Source organism: Schistocerca serialis, chromosome 6, assembly GCF_023864345.2.
Source record: "Schistocerca serialis cubense isolate TAMUIC-IGC-003099 chromosome 6, iqSchSeri2.2, whole genome shotgun sequence".
NCBI lineage: Eukaryota > Metazoa > Arthropoda > Insecta > Orthoptera > Acrididae > Schistocerca > Schistocerca serialis.
Window position 1 is genome coordinate 306,447,844 of NC_064643.1, and position 21,434 is coordinate 306,469,277.

At 38.2% G+C, this 21,434-nt stretch overlaps 1 protein-coding gene across 1 annotated transcript in view; it reads right to left on the bottom strand.

Annotated features, from left to right (window-relative positions):
- Positions 1-2,825: 2,825 nt before the first annotated feature.
- LOC126484836 (synaptic vesicle glycoprotein 2B-like) overlaps positions 2,826-21,434 on the bottom strand; it is a 133,619-nt gene continuing 115,010 nt past the window's right edge. The window contains exons 12-14 of the mRNA XM_050108431.1: positions 21,097-21,256; positions 16,866-16,993; positions 2,826-3,410 (exon numbers count right to left, since the gene is read on the bottom strand). Coding sequence (XP_049964388.1) covers positions 3,361-3,410; positions 16,866-16,993; positions 21,097-21,256 — 338 coding nt within the window. The 3' untranslated portion in view covers positions 2,826-3,360. The remainder of the gene's footprint in view (positions 3,411-16,865; positions 16,994-21,096; positions 21,257-21,434) is intronic.

A 21,434-nucleotide genomic window follows, 5' to 3' on the forward strand; every position in this document is an offset into this window, starting at 1 on the left:
TTTATAATGTGTTTTGTTTCTGCCAGGAGTGCATATTCCTGTTTAATAGTTGTGGTTATCGGTGTTAGTTCCAGCTTTATGAGGACAGTTATTCCTCCCACGTCTCTTCCTCTGTCACCTCGTTTTGCTTGTATACGAGTGCAGTAAAATTGCAGGTGTTGCCAGTTTTTGGTTAAAAATGTTTCTGTTAGGATTGCTTTGTTGAATTCCTATAGAAAGTCTCTTTGAGTCATGTCCATTGCCTTTTTTAGACCTGTTTTCCATGGGATGATCTTTAAGGTTCCAACTACTCGTACTTCTTTGCATTTTTTGGGTGATGTTCCTTGTGTCTTGCAGGACTGATGACCTCGCTGTTTGGTTCCATAACCCCCTCTCATTTAATCAGTCAATCAATTCCTTGTGTCTTATTGAAGAGACACCCCTCCATTTTTTTTTTTTGGAAAGACAGGGAAAGCAAAAGTGTCAGACAGTGATTCCTGCTGGTCGGAATTCAGCTTTATTCGCTGAATCTAAATTGTGAAAGAGGGTGCCTACTTTAAAAGGACTTTGTATTAGTATTTTTTTTACCAATTCTTCACATTTCATATCCTCTTTGATTCCCTTCCTATGGGGAAATTGTTTTATCTATTTCGGTGGTGTCTCAGGTTTCAGCTGTCCCATGTAGAGCCTTACCTGCAGCTCATAGATTTGCATCTCGTGGTCCAGTACCAGTCAATGTTTCATGTTGCTTAGCTGGTCGCTCTCTCTTTTACAGACAACTTTAGTCCTTTGCTGTTCATTTATATTTGTTTCCATTTCTTGATCTTGTGTCATATCTCTTGTAAGCATTTCGGCTCCTTTCAAGTGAAACACATTTTCTGTTTGCCTATCCATGTTGTTGGGTCTTGGTTGTGGTTTTGGCCCCTTTTGTGTTGTATTTTCAGTTTCTTCCTTTATAAAAATATCTATTCTGTTTGTGAAATCCTCCATCATGAGACATGTAATTTTTGCCTCTAATATTGAGTTGTGGTCAAGCCACTGGTTTTCATAGTTGTAGGTTGTCCTGCTAGGTATTGGTATGTGATGGTTGCAGCTCTCAGTTTCCTGTATTGAGTTAACATATGTCACCACTTGTCCCCCAGTGCTGGAATCTTCTCCCTCTGATTGGGAGTCGCTAACCTCACATTTCGAGATCATGTCTTTATTTTTAGTGTTTTCCATGCTTGCATTCATTTTTATTACACTGAAACATTCTCTCAAGGTACCCACTGCTTTTAAGATATCATCTTTGATCTCTTTCATGAGGTACCCTCTGATTTCCACTATATTTATCAAACTTTGTAGAGTATATTTAATAGATTTATTTGCTATTTCTCTTATCTGGTACTTATTTAACAAGTATATGATAAGCATGTATACTGGCTCTGACTAAGTGTCAAGCTCTAACATACTGAGGATACAATGATCTTTCTGAATCGTACTGATCCATTTACCTTGCCTAGAGTGCTGCAATAGTCTGTTAATATTAGACCTATAGTATTCATGTTCTCACTCACCAGTCAGTCATTATTGTGACTTTGCAGTTGTAATACCATCAAATGTTTTTTCTGTGTTTGATTTCCAAATTTTCTACTGGGTAATTAAGTTCTATTGTTATTAAATGCAGATCATTTATTAACCTGTGATAAATTGTAATATCTGTTGTGATATAATGACAACTTTGTCATCATTAGGGCTTTACAACAATACTGAATATCAAACATATTCTACTATAATTACAGTTAAGGATGCAACAATTAGTAAACTCTTCAAAGTCATAAAATGGGACAGCACCTAACCAGTCACATAATGTTTGTTTAAATTCTTGTTCAGGGACAGCTTGTACAAACAGTGGAAGTTTGTTAACTAATTTATGGCCCATTAGCTCGTAGCTAGTAACTGACTTTGACAATGTATAGCATTATGTATAAAAGTACCTATTGCTATTTCGATTGCAACACGGGATGTTTTCTCAACTTTTTATTTTTGAAATCTACTGCATACAAATTAAAACAGACCAGCTATTAAAAGGTATTGTAGTAATATTTTTTGTTCAGAATACAAATGTTTACAATGTGTTTTATATGGAGACCTGGCAATTACTCTAATGGATCTCTCTGAAATAACAAGACATCACACAACTGACATTGCCCCACAGAATATAATGCTCTAAAAAGAGTAAAGTAAGACCAGTTAAGTTCAGGTGCATAATTTAATAAAATAAGATCAGTTAAGTTCAGGTACATAGTTTATAAGATACTTCAAAAAATAAATCACTCTGAACAGCTTAATACTAATATATTTTTCATTTATCTTCCACGGTAATTTATCATTTAAATATCCACCCAAAAATTTAATACAGCTAGGCTCGATACAGGCAAGGTTGTCCCTTAAACTAAAATCCATTTGTACTGTCTGATAGTTTAAACTTCTCTACTGTATTTTGGTTGAAACTAGGCAAAAAACAGGAGAAAGTAAATATATCGACAGTAGACGATCATTACAACTCTTCAGTGTCAGCATTTTTACTCAACTGAGACTAGGCTTGGTGACAGAAATTCCTACTTTCTCAAATGATTCTGACACAGTGTGCTTTTCTTGTCCCAGAGCTGCTTTTTTACATAAGCTTCCCTATTTTTAACTTAAGATAATTTAACATAGTCAGTCTTTTAGCTATCATATAATTACACAACATAATTGCTTTTTTAATGTTATTCAATGTGTGAAACACCTGTAATTGTTTTTGTGTAATACATAGTATGGATTCTGTGTAATAAATAGTATGGATTCAAATGTCCTGCTATTAAGATATCATCATTCATCCATCTCGTCTCAATATACTTTAAAAAAAATATAGCAAAACCTGTAGATGATCTGTACAAAGGTACTTAATATAACTAAAAGTATTGATATTTTGATTTTATTATTCATTCAACATAATTACTAGTGTATGTCTATATACTATTGACTAGAATTTTATTCTTCATAAACAAGCATGTAAGACAATGATAACCTGGGCACAATGCCCCTTAAGTACTGTAAAATGCAAACTATGTCTTCCAGTCACAACACCTCATTTGCATGACCTAATCTTAACACTGATCACAACTTACTGATCACGCAAGCAAACACACTATGCTGCAGCACAAATTTCAACTTCTACTAGAGTAGAGGTAGTTTTTCAGTTTCTCAAACATTTTTGAAGTATGAGCCTCAGCTCAGTTTTATTCATGCAAGCATTACTTGATGTATTGGGCCTCATCCACGCAAGTAATATTTTCACCCACTTACTGAAACATTAATTTTAATTTTACACTGCTTGTTTCTGAATTATGTTGATATCTATGATGCACAGACTGTTTCTGGCAGGAACATAGTCAGACCAGCGTTCACTGAAAAAAAAAACAAGAGTGGTTATAAGAAGAATACCTCTTAACCAGGCATATTTGCTTGGAATGTGGAGCACCTAAGAGCATAACCAACTGTGCATGTCAATATTTAAGAAGGGTGATCAGTATAGGCAAAGTAAACTGGACAGCAAGAAACAAGGTGGAAAGAGTACATTGGCATTGAGGAAGAGGACCTGGTAACAAATATTCGAAACAAATGCAGATATGGTAGTACCAAGTATGTGAGGGGAGGAAAAAGGTGGATTTATTGAAATTCTTTTGCATTACAAACTCCATATATATACTGTCTCGTATCAGGACATTGTTCACTCTGACAATATTGTGTTGCACACTTTTGTCATGTAGTTCAGTGTACAGCACCAAACCAGATTTGCAATATTGGAAGGAAATGGAAAATTCTTCCCAGAAAATATCTTTTACTAAACAGACCATCTGAGGAGCATATTTCTTGTTGTGCACCACTATCCTGACCTGAAATGCATCAAGCAACTTTGCTCTTCACGGTCATGATTATGGGCTGAAAGGAGACTGATTCTACCAAATATTCTCCCGACACAATACAGAATATCAGAATAGGTTTTGGCCATCTTGCCATTCTGATCAGAACCCAACCTTCCTCTCTCAACCCATTTCCGTGGCATACAGTTTATATCCCTGTAAGTGATTGTTGTCAGTTTTGCTCTGTGCATTCTTCTACCACATCTCCAATCCTGTTGCTAGTAAGACTTGATCAAGGGCAGAACAGCTTGATAGATGACACACATCACATGGTAGCGGACTTTGACTCACTGATCAGCATTTTATATTGGCATGGCAATCACATAGTACTCAGAGAGAACTTGCCCTGAACAAACAGCTACCATAATTCTTACTCCACAATGTGTGCCGTTTGTAGCCTTCCCCACAGTGTCTGGCAGATTGACAAATAGGAGCTTACTGTGGAAAAAAAAGGATTGTTTGCTGCAAACCAAGCCATGTAGCTCATTCTTGTTGTTTACATCCTTTCCTCAACCTCCCATGAGAGGGAAAACGAGGGCAAGGGTAAGAGTGTGGCATTGAGACTATCACAAGGTTAAACCAGGGAATGGTGAGAATTGAGAGTGTGCCAGAGGGACAGTTCCTACCTGTGTAATTCAGAGAAGCAGGTTCTGGGTAGGAGTATCCAAATGGCATAGGTACTACCATATCTGCAGCTATGTAAGTCACTGGTGGCATACTGCATTCAGCAGCTACACAATCAAGTTCACAGCTAGCCACTGTTTGGCTATGGCCTTTAGTGTGGGTAGACTGCTGATTAATTGGCATCATTAGATATAATGTTGCACACTGATGGAATAATATAACATGTCCACTTTCGTACATGGAGTTGCCGATTGTAGGAGAGTAAATTTCTGTAACTGGACTACAGAAGGTAATGGTGTGTGTGTGTGTGTGTGTGGGGGGGGGGGGGGGGGGGGGGGGGGATGGACGGACAGGGTTTCCACAGAGGGACTGACCTATATGGTGTAGGTTTGGGGTAGGTTTAACATTTGGATGGGCTAGCACTTAGTGTAGGTTGGGTGGGTAACAAAATATTACATTGGATGATGAGGGGAGGATTATGGGAAAAAATCTCCTCACCTCACAGTACGAGAAGACGTAATCAAAGCTCTGATGATGGTTTTGGTTGAGGTATTCGAGGCCTGCATGATATTGGTTGGTAAAAAGAGAACTGCTTGGTGATTGATTAATAATAGCAACAATTTAGGTATGTCACAAGAATTGGCATGAAGAATCTCATACTGTACTAATTGGGCAGAATATGTATGTCTTTAAAGGCTGTGGCAAGGTTATCATCATAGTTAAGTAACTTCTGCTTTCCATTGCAGAGTGCAGATACCAAGGATATAGAGGACCAACATTTTAATGTGAAATAGGTGACCGTCACAATAGTTGTATCTGATATAAACGCAGGCTTTTATGGGGCTATCTGAGAGTGTGAGAGCAGCATATAATAAGCAGCTCACTGAATTGAGATGGGTCAAATGAAGCATGAAATGTAGCAAAGTGGAATAATTCCCTCTCCTATAATTCTAGTCATTAACTATTGTTTTCTTCTTTGTATTTCACTGGTGAGAAGGAATCCTTTCTGTCCATCAGTACCTGAAACCCATTGTCTAGTTAAGATTCATTGATGACATTTTCTTCATCTGTACTCTGTTCTCCCATCTTCATTCTTTCCTCCATAGCATTGACATCTACTCCCAAATGCATTTTGTTGGGTCCTTCTCAACTCAACAAGTCATGTTCGTAGATGTCAATCTCCACCTCTCAGATGGCTTCTTAAATAAATCAGTTCATATTAAGTGCACCAACCACCAACAGCACCTCCATTTGACTGCTGTCACCTGTTCCATGCCAAAAAGTCTTCCCTATAGCCTCACCACCTGTGGAAGCTGCATCTGCTGTGGAAAGCAGGAGTTTCAAAATATACCAATAACCTCACCAGAGCCTTTATTGATGGACAATATCCTATCCAGCTCATCCATAAGCACTTCTCCATATCATGTCCTCTTCTGACAGCTATAAACCTGTAAACCAGCTGCTGACCAGCAGTCTAGTGTCATGTTGCCCTTGGAAAACTAAATCACATCTTTCACCAGGGCTTTGACTACCTCTTGTCCTGCCCTTAGACAAGGGTCATCCTATCTGTATTCACCCAAAGTAGTGTTCTGCCACCCACCCAACCTACACAATATCCTTATCTGTCCCTGTTCCAATCTTGCATGCCCTGGGTCATTACCTCGTGGATGACCCAGTTGCAAGACTTGTCCCATATGCCAAACCACCACCTCATATTGCAGTACAGTCGCAGGCATTTCCACTTGGGGCCACATGTGAAAGTGACCATGTTGCATATCGGCTATGCTGCAACTACTGCGCAGCATTCTATGTAGGCATGGCAGATAACCAACTGTTTACTTACGGGTATGGCCACTGCAAAACTATGGCAAACTGCAAACTTGACTACCCAGTTACCAAACATGCTGCGCAGCACAACAGATGAATTGAACAGCTGCTTCATGACACATGCGATTTACATGCTCCCTTACAGCACTAGTTTCTCTGAACTACACTGATGGAATTGATGTGCCAGCATATGCTGCCCTGTCGTGTTTCCCCTGGTCTGAACCTCTGCTGACCTGTTACCCACTGCCTCACCTTACCTCTTTCCTTCTCTGTTCTGTCTATGTCACTCCCTCCCTGTCCAGATCATCTCCCCCTCCCTCCCTCCCTCTCTCTCCTTCTCCCCTTCTCTCTCTCTCTCCCCTCCTCTCTCTCTCGCCCCCCCCTCTCTCTTGTCCCCCCCCCCCCTCTCACTTCACCTCTATGGCCACAATAGTGTGCGTTTGGGTGGCTGTGTGTGAAAATGTGTATGCTCTCTGCTAGAAGAGGAGCCAGAGCTTGAAAGTTAGTTAATACTATATTCTGCTACGTGTGCCGTACACCAGTCTGCTATAGGTGAGTATTGTTACATCTAGAAATTTCCATTATTGCTATAACTATACCACTTTTACTTAAAATATCAAAATTCTTATCCAAGTGATATTTATTTAAGTTTCATTATTCACTAGATTATCTGGGCTATGCTGATTCCAGTGGTGTGTTTGGTTCTTCATAAAGCATTTTATTTTAAGAGAAACATGTAATTTACAAAGTTTGAATATAGTGACAGTAAAATCAAATAATGGATAATCCAGCATGGAATAATGAAAATATTACAGAAAGGGTAGTTTGCTACGCACCATATGGCAGAGATGTTGAGTCACAGATTGACATGACAAAAAGACTGTCAACCAAGTAAGCTTTGTCTAATCTGAAAGAAGGCCTTTGACCTAAAGCTTACTTGTTTGACACTCTTTTTGTTGTGCCTATCTGCAACTCAACATTTCTGCCATATGGTGAGTAGCAGTCTATCCTTTTCATAATATTGTCATGTGAGCATAAAAATGTCACAGGCTAATGATTACTTCCAAAAGAACATAACTCATTTGGAAGATCTGATTTTCCTTCTTCCAGTAAACATCTTACTTTTTCTGAAAAGTTATTCATAACTGAAGTTTCCTCCATCCAGAAGATACTTGCGTTATTTTGACTTTTAAGCAAGCTTAATTTTATGAATTAATGTTACAATTTTGTTGCCCTAATTTGACCCAGAAAATACCTTTGTTTGTCAGAGCAATGTGCTAATTGAGTAATTAAGTAAACTAGAAAAATTAAAAACCTATGAAATTTGCATGAAACTTGGTAAATTTCCTTTGACGTACATATGTTATTAACAAAGTAGTCCATTTAACTTTGTTGACTTCGCAATTATGTAATAGATAGTTAAACCAAATTGTTACTTAGTTCACTATAGGTCTGTCACCAGTAATTTGAACCTTTTTCTCATTGTAAAGCAATATTTATATACAGAATTCACTAATTACAAATACACTTGTCTAGAAGTACAACCACCAGACGATAGGTCTTTGAGTCTCAGTGTAGCTGATGCCTTATTAACAGCTGAGTGTTAAAGTTCACTAACATGTAAAGATGTAAGTGTTATAATCAGTCAATGTAAATGTCTTTATGAACTTGTTTGAGCAGTATGTCTTTAGTTGTCAACATAGTAACATATCTATGTAAAAACATGTTAGCAAAATGTCAGTGACACACTCTGTAGTGCATTAATAATTGACGATCTTCTTTTAAATTGTGATTTATGGAGCTCAATTGTTTGCAGACACGTGTGCTAAATTTGTTATCGAAATGTGCATTAACGATGGTGTCACTGTTTAAAGGCTGTCAATTACAGTTTGTTTAGACTGTAACCAAAAATCTGATCATCATAACTTATTTTGGCATTAACAAATGTGAGATAATCTCAAATTTAAATCAATGGTGGTGTGAAAATCACTGAATTGTTAGGTTACAAATCCAACCAGTTCCAGAGAACAAGACGTCAAGATTTTCATGTCACCAAAGGATTGCAGAAATGCAACCAAGTTAGTAATGTGCAAGTGGATTTAGGAGTGGGTGTTGAGTTTCAGATTGAAAGAGCAGAAATACTGCTATGTGTCCAGATCATGAAGATGTCCTCTATGAATGGTGCTATAAGGTTTATACTAGATGTTTGTAGATCTGCGCTTCAAATGAGATACTGATGTGGGTCAGAATGTGATTGGTCAAAAGAATTAAGAAAAAGATAATGGGTTTGGGATGAGCAGGATGCTAAGGATGGTCATGTTACATAGTAGCAAAAAGATACAGCTGGCCACTGGCTAGAGGTGCTGGTGAAAGAAAGCAGCTCTTTCGATGGTAATCGTGTAATCAATCATGATGAGTCAACTATTAGGGAGACTGCTGGGGTGCAATTTGTGGAAGCATGTAAGAAGAGAGTGTGTGTCAGATTGTTGATGTGATGCAAGACATGGATCCAGATGGCAGTTTCTGAAATGGGCTAATATTTCAAGGAGCTACTGGAAGTCATGTTGGAGTTCTGGAACAGGATTTGGGGAAGAAGGTTAAGCCAGGTTATGAGATGAGGAATTCCAAAAAGGCTGTCAGAGACTGAGAGGGCATTTATTGTTTCCGTCCTGGGAACTTCCATTATTATAATACCAATTTATATTTTTACAGCATCTAATATTATATTGATTTGGCCCCATCATATACACTATCAGCTTCTTCTTTCCTTTTTTTGTATTGCTGCCTTTTTTTTTTTCTTCTTCTTTTAGAGGGCACTGTTCTCGGGTCTCTACAAAAAATCACCTCCAGCTTTTCAGTTACCCTCTGTGCTACTTCTGACTACTTAGAAGGGAAACTCCCCATCGTACTCTCCTCAGATTTAGTGCTAAAATGGCCCAGTAGATAGTCCATCAAAAAATGAATACGGGGTCAAGCATGAAAATATGAGGAAGGTGTACTGAACTGTGAAAAAAGAAGCAAAATCGAAACAGTGAATGGTTCAAGCTCAAGGTGTGGAACACCAAGTGAATTGCAAGAATCAGTGCAGTGTGGTTGTGTGGTCATGGTGTTGGACTGCAAAGCCAGAGATCTCTGTTCAACTCTCCCTCTTGGCTCATCTTTTCCACAAAATTGTGAACTTTCCATATGGTCATTGACGTGTCTCTTCTCCATCTGTAGTCTTGGTAGTTGTCATACTACACATTGGTTCTAGAATAGTAGTCACATGATAAGAATACATTACTGTCACTAGTAAATGTGATGGATAGTGAGAGCAGGGGTGATGACACATAGACTTCTCACAGAAATATAACATGTGGTACTTGTGTAGAACAAATAGGAGGTATGGATCTCTGGAGGTCCCTTCCTTACACCTCACTGTCACAAACAGGTGTTACACCATGACACAGATACAAATTTGAATACAACGAACAGCCATGTCAGTGACCAGATGGACAGTTCATAATTTTGTGGGGAAAAAAATGGAGCTCACGAACTCGGATCTTCACCTTCGCAGTCCAACACCATTACCACATAACCATGATACTATCGCTCTTCATGCTTGCTCGATATTGCAGATCTTGAGCTTGGACTGTTCACTGTTTTGATTTTGTTTCTTTTTTCATAGTTCAGTACATCTTCCTCTTTTCATGCTTGATCTGTGTTCATTTTTTTACAGGCTATCCACTGGGCCTTCTTACCACTAAATCTGATGGGGAGTTTCCCTTGTTAGGAATAGAAATCTTGCCACATTGTGGTTCCTATACTGGAGGTCCTGGATATCTCCCCCAACTGAATTGTAATCATTCCTGTTTCCTCCATCATTTGGATTTCTTTTGCTGTATAGAAATGTCTCTGGATCCAGAAACTAATGATGTCTTAGCAGTCTGCTTGTGCCTATCATTTTTGCTGCATGGTAAGTACCAATTTCTCTATCTATATTTAATTTTAGTTTTATTGTAGTGACCATTCTCTGGACAGTGTTATCAGATTGCAGAGTTCATTAAGCAATAGGGAATTGGGTGTAACTAGCAGAGACCCTCTGTCTGGGTCCATTCATCATCACTTACAACTTAATGGTTGTCATGCTAACATGTAAAACAGAAAAGTGGCTTCACATTGAAGTTATGGGGTTCCCATTTAATTTCTGTGTTTCTGATATGAGCTTGTTGATGATCTATACACCAAAATACTGACCCTTATTCTGCACCTCATACCAGGAGCCATGAGCTACATTGTTTTTATGTTTATGTTTTTTGTGGTTGTGTAGATCATATTTCATCATGTTATCAGCAGAGTCTTGAGAGCTGGTGACTTGGATGCACTCATAGATTGTGTGTAAGAACCAAGTAGGTGGAGGTGGTTGCCTGACACTCTACGACATCAGACAGCTGATGTACTTCCACTAGAAGAGTGGAGCGCAATCTTTTCAGTTAAGCAAGATGTATGATGAGTGTATTCTGTTTTAGTGTATTGTAAATTTTAGTGCTATATACTTGTATATCTTTGCATAGAGTTTTAAATGGTCTTTCAGAAGTTAAAAATTCTCTGTTCGGTGAGTGCTGTAATTTTGATGGAATCAGAAATTTTCAAGTGTTGTTGAGTGTGTGTGTGTGTATATATATATATATATAAGAAAATGAAGACTTCACTAATGGAAGGAATGGATAGTACTTTCAAACATTATAGCAGTGGATGACATGTTACCCTTTGTTTGGTGGTACAGATGTTCCTAATTATTCGGTTTTGTGATCCTAATAGCTTTGTGATATTTGTTGGAAACTCCAAGAAGATAATAACCCAATGAATAACTGACTCAGTGTAACGATGATAGATTATCTTTCTGTAGTTCATGGGCACTCTACAGTGAGCTTATCAGTGCTCTTTCTTTGTGAAGTACATGGTGGTGGTGGTTAGTGTTTAACGTCCTGTCGACAACGAGGTCATTAGAGACGGAGCGCAAGCTCGGGTTAGGGAAGGATTGGGAAGGAAATCGGCGTGCCCTTTCAAAGGTACCATCCCGGCATTTGCCTAAAACGATTTAGGGAAATCACGGAAAACCTAAATCAGAATGGCTGGAGACGGGATTGAACCGTCGTCCTCCCGAATGCGAGTCCAGTGTGCTAACCACTGCGCCACCTCGCTCGGTGTGAAGTACATGTTTGTTGCACCTAACAAAATATACATTGTAAATATGAATATTCAATTTGTTAACTAAGTAGTCTGTGTGCCTTTGAATTTAAATCCTACTCAAAACTTAGACCTAAAAACTCAAGTTGGTTTGATTCTGATCTCCTGATAATTGAAATGTGGAAAAATTCTGGAAAAACACAGAAATTCTAACATGGAAAGCACCCAAACAGTCACAACACTAGCACAACTCACACGTGTAGGTCCACTGTCTCTGGCCTCCGAGGCCAACCCCAGTGGCCAGAGTGCGAGTTGTGCTTGCGTGAATGTCTGTGTGTTTTCCATTTATAGGAAGCTCACATGTTTAGCAGTCTTTTTGTTGATTATATACGTCTGTATTTCGTACAACCTAGACAATTTTTTTAAGGCAATATTGCATTTTTCACATCTTTTAAGGTAATTTGCCTTGTCCAGATAAGCTGCCATGCCCGCATCTGAATATTATTACATTTAGAAAGAATTCATTGAAACAAATTGACTTCTGAACAGGATATACTGTTAATATAATTTTCTAATCTAAGTTTCAAAATCTTTTGATTTTGATTACTGATTCTGACTGGACAACATACCAAACTGCTTTTGTCTTTTTTCTACATGGAGGATGAATGTATTCTTTGCCAGTTTTATTGCTGTCAATACAACTTTCCTAAATATAGTTTTATAGCATTTAACATACACAGCAAAATCAAAGATTTTGTTATACAGGTTGTTCGGGAACTCCTGTTACAAACTTCTAGGATTTGTAAAGGAGAGTGAGTACACAATATTTTGAATAGGAACCCATGTCTGGAAACATGCCATTTCAATTCTGTGATGGCTTCAATTAAACAATTGAAAATCCAGGATGGAACAATGACAATATTATGAAAAGGATGGTTGCTACTCACCAGTATAGCTAGATGACGAGTCACAGATAGGCACATCAAAAAGGCTGTCCAACAAGTAAGCTTTTCGTCGATGACGTTATTGGAATTATACAATGCACGCACGTGTGCGCGCGCGCTCACACACACACACACACACACACACACACACACACACAACACACACACACAAGAAACCAGTCTCTGGCTGCCAAGGCCAGACTGCAAATAGCATCGCATGATGGGCGCAGCAGGCTAAGTGGTTGGGATAACGAAGAATCTGGGCTGCAGGGGGGGGATAGCAGAGTAACAGTGGAGGATGCTAAACTGCTCCTTGTGGGAGCATGCGGGGACGAGATGGGGAGGGGGTAGGGCAACTAGGTGCAGTCAAGAGGTTAGACAGAGGATGGGGGCCATAAAAGCAGGGAAGTAAAAAGACTGTGGGTGTGTTAGTGGAATAGAGTATCGTGCTGGAATGGGAACAGGGAAAGTTGAGACCAGGAGGGTTACAGGAACATGGTTCATATTGCTGACAGACTTCCCATCTGTGCGATTCAGAAAAGCTGGTGTTGTTGAGAAGGACTGTGAAGCCCTTTTTGGCCAGAAGCTTACTTGTTTGACAGTCTTTTTGGTGTGCCTATCCGTGACTCAGCATCTCCTTTTCATTAATATTGTCGTGGTTTCAGCTCAGATGTTTAACTCATCCCCTTCTCCTTGAGGAAGCTAACTGGTCCTGCATTCTTGATCATCAGACAGAACATTTTGGACCTGTTCTTGGAAGCTGTGGCATGGAATGTCCATCAGAAAATGTGGTTGTGGTTTCAGCATGGTGGTTCACTACCTTCATTCCTCGCATGCGGTTCAGAGACATCTCAACGGACAATGTGGTGAAAGATGGATAGGCTGAGGTAGTCCAACGGCATGGCTGCTGTGATTGCTGGTTTTAACTCCTATGGACTACTACTTGTGGGCTCATATGCAAAGTTTGAGTTACAAGACTTCTGTAGAGACAGAGGAAGATCTGCTGGCAAGGGTTCTGGCTGCTGCACTACAAACTGAACAGACACCAGATATGATGGAAAGTGTGTACGAGAACATGCTTCATAGGTACAATGTCTGTAACACCAGTGGTGGTTGCTGCATTGAGCCGTTGTTGTAATGCATCAGTACTGTTCTGTACATGCATTATGCTAGGTTCCTTTTTGTTCTGGAATAATGTAAACACGTAAAATTTAAGTGTTAATACAAACAAATGTACGTAAGTGTGAAATGGATGTTTCCTTTAGAACTGTTACCTAATAATTGTACTGTGTCATTCCTAATTCAGTTTTTCAAGCAGGAGTGAATGACTTAAACATCTGAATTGAAACCATCATACAACGGAAACGGCACATTTCGGGGCACGGATTCCTATTAAGAATATTATGTACTGACTTCTGTCTACAAGTTCTAGAAGATTGTAACAGGAATTTCCGAACACCCTGTATAAAGAATGTAGATGTGTTACTCCTACCTACTTCATATGGATCCTCTAAAATGTTTATCATTGGCATATCCTGGGATGTAGTACACTTCATTCCAATTTCATATTTTTTGCATGCCTTTTTCATGGCACTGTAATTTTAACAGCTAACAATGTATATTAGACAATCCTTACACGTAAGTAATTGCTGGAGACACATACATGCTTAAAATATCTTGCACACATTTAATCGTATCTTTGTACTATAAATTCATTACTTACTTAATGAGATACTAGGAATTAATGGACAACGTCTATGAAATTGGTGGTATACCATTTGATTTATTTTAGTGACAATGATTAAAAGTAACTGGCAAATGTATGTTAGGTAGCTCAAATGGAAAACCAGTCCTAAGCAAAGAAAGGAAAGCACAAAGGTTGAAGGAGTATATGGAGGAAGGAGTACATAGAGGGTCTATACAAGGGTGATGTACTGGAGGGCAATATTATGGAAATGAAAGAGGACGTAATGAATATGAAATGAGAGACACAAGATTGCGTGAAAATTTGACAGAGGACTGAAAGACCTAAGTAAAAAAAAGGCCCCGGGAGTAGACAACATTCCATCAGAGCTACTGATAGACTTGGGAGAGCCAGCCATGATAAAACTCTTCATTTGGTGAGCAAGATGTATGAGACACGTGAAATACCCTCAGACTTCAAGAACAATATAATAATTCCAATCCCAAAGAAAGTTTAATGAGTTTAATAAGTCATGGCTGCAAAATACTAACACAAATCTTTTACAGACAAATTGAAAAACTGGTAGAAGTTGACCTCAAGGAAGATCTGTTTGTATTCCTTAGAAATGCTGGAACATGTGAGGCAATATTGACCCTACGACTTACCTTAGAAGATAGATTAAGGAAAGGCAAACCAACATTTCTAGCATATGTAGACTTGGAGAAAGCTTTTGACAATATTGACTGGAATACTCTCTTTAAAATTCTGAAGGTGGCAGGGGTAAAATACAGGGAGCGAAAGGCTATTTACAATTTGTGTGGAGACCAGATGGCAGTTATGAGAGTAGAGGGGCATGAAAGGGAAGCAGTGGTTGAGAAGAGAGTGAGACAGGGTTGTAGCCTATCCCCAATGGTATTGAATCTATATATTGAGCAAGCAGTAAAGGAAACAAAACAAAACTTTGGAGTAGGAATGGAGAAGAATAAAAACTATGAGGTTTGCCAATGACATTGCAATTCTGTCAGAGACAGCAAAGGACCTGGAAGAGCAGTTGAACGGAATGGACAGCGTCTTGAAAGGAGGATATAAGATGGACATCAACAAAAGCAAAACAAGAATAATAGAATGTAGTCTAATTAAATCAGGTTATTCTGAGGAACTTAGGTAAGGAAGTGAGACACTTAAATTAGTAGGTAAGTTTTGCTATTTGGGGGAGCAAAATAACTGATCATGGTCAAGGTAGAGATGATATAAAACATAAAATGGCTATGGCAAGGAAAGCGTTTCTGAGGAAGAGAAATTTGTTAACATAGAATATAGATTTAAGTGTCGGGAAGTCTTTTCTGGAAGTATTTGTGTAGAGTGTAGCCTCGTATATAAATGAAATATGGACGATAAATAGTTTAGACAAGAAAAGAATAGAAGCTTTTGAAATGTGGTGCTGAAGATTAGATGGGTAGATCACATAACTAATGTGGAGGTACTGGATAGAATTGGGAGGAGACGAAATTGTGGCACAACCTGACTAAAAGAAGGGACCGGTGGTGTAGGACACGTTCTGAGGCATTAAGGGCTCACCAATTTAGTATTGGAGGGAATCATGGAGGGTAAAAATCATAAAGGTAGACTAAGAGATGAATATACTAAGCAGATCCAGAAGGATGTAGGTTGCAATAGTTACTCGGAGATGTAGAAGCTTGTACAGGATAGGAGTAGCACGGAGAGCTGCCTCAAACCAGTCTCTGGACTGAGGACCACAACAACAACAACAACAACATATTAGGTGAGCTTTGCTTAGGAATGGCTGTCATGAAATAAGATGCATCTATCATACACTGAACTATCACATAATTCAGGATAAATTTAACAGAATTTTCTGACACTACGACTCGTACATCTACACCTACACTAAGGCATCTGATCAAGAACAGGTCTGATATGACTTTCATTTCCCCCTTCTCCTATTTCATTCAAGACTATTGTATGGAATGAGTTACTGTTGATAAGCCCCTGTATGAGCTCTTATATCCATGATTGTCGTATGTACTCATTTTTCAGGATGTACCAGATGGTTATAATTAAAGTGCAGCTAACCACAGAGGTCCAATGTGGACAATAATCATCATATGCAGTGGAACGTGGTAGATATGCTAATGTATTAATGTGACAAAAATTTATGCTGGAAAAAAAATTAGTTCCAATTTTGGCCACCAGGTGCAAAACTGGTGCTGAGAATAATAAAAAAAATGTATTGAAATGTTTCTATACGTAATGGAGTAGGAACGGAATGGGACATGGACAGAAAAGGTTAAGCAAATGAGAAAGGCATAATGTTCATTTTATTATTAACTTTTATGGTTTGTCAAATGTAGCTTGGAAGTCAAACCATTATACAAACAGTACATAGTGCCAGATTTGCACATGGTGGCCAAAATTGGAACTAATCTTTTTCCACTGTAAATCATTAACACATTAGCATATTTACTAAGTTTTGGTGCCTTATGATGATTTCAGCCCACACTGGACCTCTATGAGTAGCTGAACTTTAATTCTAACCACCCAGTATTTGGGACCAAGTAATATGCTGTGTGACTCTTCTTGGAATGTCTGCTCATTGTATTTTAACAGCAAACCTCTTCATGTTACATTTTTTAGAGTTCATGTAAATGTAGTAAATAAATTTGTACATACCCATTGTCATGAAGCTTATAATAATAAATGGAGTGGAACAAGTCATCCTCAGAAGAACTGGAAATGCTGTGTTCCCTATAATTGTTCCGAGCTGACCAAACATGAGAGATAAACTTACAGCTGTATTCCTGTAAAATAAGAAACATTGTTTGAAACAAAAAGTAGTAGTGAAGTTGTATAATATTGTTTTTGTACATATTGACCTTTATGAGGTGACTACCTACTGAAAAAAATTATAATGTTTCCATCAGTGGGATAAAAGAAGACAGCTTATAACAGATATGAATAAATACTATTAAAATGAGTTCTTTATTCGCTTCCCCATTAAATTTTGTGCAGTTAGACCACATAGCAACAGCCTAAGATAGGTTATAAGCAGTTTCTGGTGAGCATATTTCTCAGAACTGAATCTTAGATATGTGCATTCAAGAACTGATTCATTGAAGACACATATTATTTAGCAACTACTGTAAAGAAATGTAACAATTTGGGGAAAATGCAGTAAACCGTGTTGTCAATGTTATTCCATTTACGATAGGTGAATTCATGGCAACAAAAGTGCTGTTGTCTCTTGTTTTTTAAAGTACAAAATCAAAAATGTGAATGAAATGCATAATAAAGAAAATAAATATTTTCAAATTTGAAGGGAAACTGAGTTTTTTGGCAAACGTTAACAACAGCATTGAAACAACTGGCAGTGTTTTCATGAATGAACCATCAGTCTTTCAAAGGTTAGATACGTGCAGATGTGTGTGATCAAGAGAGATTGGAGCTGAGCTGACCTCTTGTAAACAATTACCTGCTTGTGCTTATTTGAAAACAGTGGGCTCTTTTGTATAACAGCTGTATATAAAATCACTGTTGTATCATTCACTTATTTGTAACATCATTGTTTGAAGTTAAAAGAACCCACACAAATGTCACAGATGACAGAATTGAGGTATAATCAGATGAGTTATAATATTCCATTTTTTAAAGCATATGGCACAGAAATAACTGCAGCAAGTGTGCACTGAAGATATAGTACCTCATACTACAGTGTTTATGACTTTAAACATGGATGACTCCATAAATCAAGGAAGGTGGGCATGATGTTTTGGCTTCTGTTGTTACAGAGATAATTGATTCAGTAACTTTGTTTATTTGTGGCAACCAGTGGGCAAAATTAAATTCAACAAAATATTCCAAATGTAATTTTATATTGCCTTTATGATTGTGAATGTTCACCTTCATATGGAGTATACATGTAGATTTAATTCCAGATAAGGTTCTAGACCATATGATTTGATTACTCGCAGAGTTCAAGAAATGTGTAGCAATTCTAAATTATCCATCAGAGTACAAGTCAAGTGCCAGGATAATGGTAGCATTACTGTAAAATTTTCATAGATGTGAAGAGGAACTTCTGTCATAAAAGGTTGCATAAACATTCTAAGTGTGAGCTTGGCCTTTTTAAGTCTCTTCACACCTGAGAGCAGACAGGAGCACTTGGCAGATTTAATTTAGTATAACACCACCATATCAGATGGTGATCTATAGATGAACCATAGTTCTGTAATAGTACACATCAGTTTATACATTTCCAGAATTTTCACTCTGCAGCGGAGTGTGTTCTGATATGAAACTTCCGGGCAGATTAAAACTGTACGCCAGACTGAAACTCGAACTCCGAACCTTTGTGTTTTGCGAGCAAGTGCTCTACTGACTCAGCTATACCCAAGCATGACTCACAACCCGTCCTCACAGCTTTACTACCACCAGTACCTCGGGGACCTACCTTCCAAACTTCACAGAAGCTCTCCTGCAAACCTCAAAGAATTAGCACTCCTACAAGAAAGGATGTTGTGGAGACATGTCTTAGCCACAGCCTGGGGGATGTTTCCGGAATGAGTTTGAGTCTTAGTCCGGCACACATTTTTAGTCTGCTTGGAAGTTTCAGTTTATATGTTACTTTTTAAATGTTTTATAATATTCGTATTTAGCAAGTAGTAATAATTAAATTAATACACACATAATTAGCAACAACAAATGTGTGATGGTATTTAGCATACTTCAGCTTTAAAGATCATGGGCTATTGTTATGAAATAATAAACAAAAAATAAAAAATTGGAAAGATCTAAAGGTGAAGTTGTCTGTATCTTATAAGTGTAGATCAACAACAACACTCTTGTGACAGATTGTGTTGTTATTTTACCATTATTTACACTGTTCAGGGATAACACTATTGCAGATTGTCTGTCAATGTAAATGTTTGTGACAGTGTAAATTGGTTTCTAACAAGGGATTACAATGAAAGAAAGGATCGAAAGTCCTCTCTTGTCCACAGCCCAAATGAAGAAGATAAGCCAGTTACCATGTAATAAGTCTCATGGAAATCATCATTATGTAGTTTTACCATTCTATAGTTTTTGAAACATGGAATATACAGTAGAACTTATTATGTCTCAATCTCCTTCAGGGTATTCAGTGATGAGTGTTCTCCACTGATCTTTCTTTGACACTGCATTTAGAACTGATTTGTCTTTATGTTGTTTCTCTTGTATTGTTTGGCGCAAAGAAAGATACTAAAATTCAAGACTAGTTGCTACAATAGCAAACAAATTAGCACCTTTCAAAACTGTTATTCATTAATCCTATTTATACAAGAAAATTGCTTGACATTGGTAAAATGAAGAACTCATTAAAAGCAGATTAACACAACCAACAAAAACTGAAGTAACATGTGAATACATTTTAATCAAAATGAAATACTAGTGCTTGTTAACTCATTTCACATTAAAAGGTACCGGAAAGAGAAGAATGGTGTCGATGATTAAAAGCATGAATATCAGAAGATGCAAATTCAGACGAAGTGAAACTGTGAGAAATGAGGAAGTGATCAAATGTTTTTATTGTTTTATGTGCCAAATACAAGGGGCATTCAATAAGTAAAGCAATACATTTTTTTCTGAAAGCAGGTTGGTTTTATTTAGGATTCCAATACAGCATATTATTCCCCTAAACTTTTGCCTACAAAATCCTATTTTTCAACGTAAACTCCATTCAATGTGATGGCTTTACACCACCTTACTGGGAGGGCTTGTATGCTCACATGATACCACTCTATTAGCCGACGTCAAAGCCAATGTCTTGCTCTATCAATAACATCACCATCATCTATGTACTACTCTCCACAGAGTGCATCCTTTATTGGGCCAAACAGATGGAAGTCAGAAGGTACGAGATCCCGGCTGTAAGATGGATGAAGAAGAATATTCCAATGAAGTTTTGTGAGTCCCTCTCAGATGCGCAGATTTGTATGAGGCCTTGCATTGTCACAGAGAAGGAGAAATTCATTTGGATTTTTGTGGTGCCAAACACACTGAAGTCATTTCTTCAATTTTCTGTGGGTATCACAATACACTTCCGAGTTGATTGTTGCACTGTGGGGGAGGACATCAGACAGAATAAGACAATTGCCATGACTTTACTGACTGAGAGTGTAGCTTGGAACTTTCTCTCCAGAAGAGAGCTAATGTGATGCTTCTCCATGGATTGCCATTTTGTTTGTGGTTCGAAGTGATGAACCCATGTTTGATAACCTGTGGTGATGTTCAAGAGAAAATTGTCACGATCAGCCTCAAAAAGCACCAGCAATTCTGCACAGGTGGTCTGTTGTTGCTCTTTATGGTCTTCTGTTAGGCAGCGAGGAACCCAGCAGGTGCACACCTTTGAGTACCCCATAAGGTGGATGAGTATGTCAGCACTACCAACGGAGATGTCTGGCTGAGCAGCAAGGTGCTTGATTGTGATCCATAGATCACCTTGAATGAGAGCACCTGCATGTTCCAACATTGGGGGGGGGGGGGGGGATCAGATAGGTTTACACAACCTTGTTGCAATTATGACAGACACCTTGCCCAACAATTCACTGTGCTTTGATTCTCTGCCATGTCTCCATAGACATTCTGTAATTGCCTATGAATGCCTATGATTTCCGCCAAAAGAAACTCAATGACAGCTCTCTACTTGGAATGCACATTCATTACAGACGTCATTTTGAATGCTACCTCTAGCACCACCACCTATTGACACTTCATGAAGCTAAAGAGACTGAATCCAAATTTTTTTCAAGTGAAATTGGCTGAGGAAAAAAGTGTTGCGTTGCTTACTGGACACCCCTCATAAAAATTTTGCTATTGTAAACTATTTCATGATTTGACATTCTAATAGTAATTTTTATTTCTTTACCTGAGAGATGTGGGGAAGGCATCTATGACCACTGCCATGCTGACAGTATGACTAACAGCAAGTAATGCTATGTAAATGGCCGAAAATATGATTGTCATGTCAGAATTGTGAGACCACAACAAAGCTAATGCACTGCAGCCTCCAACAGCATAACCTGTAACTGAGGAACAAATTACCATAAAAACTAAACCACGTTTAGGTGATGTGGATGTGGGATGGAGGAAATAGGGTTAGTTGCCTGCAACTGAAATTACTTCCAGTCCTTCTCAGAATAAATTTATATACTTGTTAAACAATGGAAAATCCAGGATGGGATAATATATATACAGTTGTTAAAT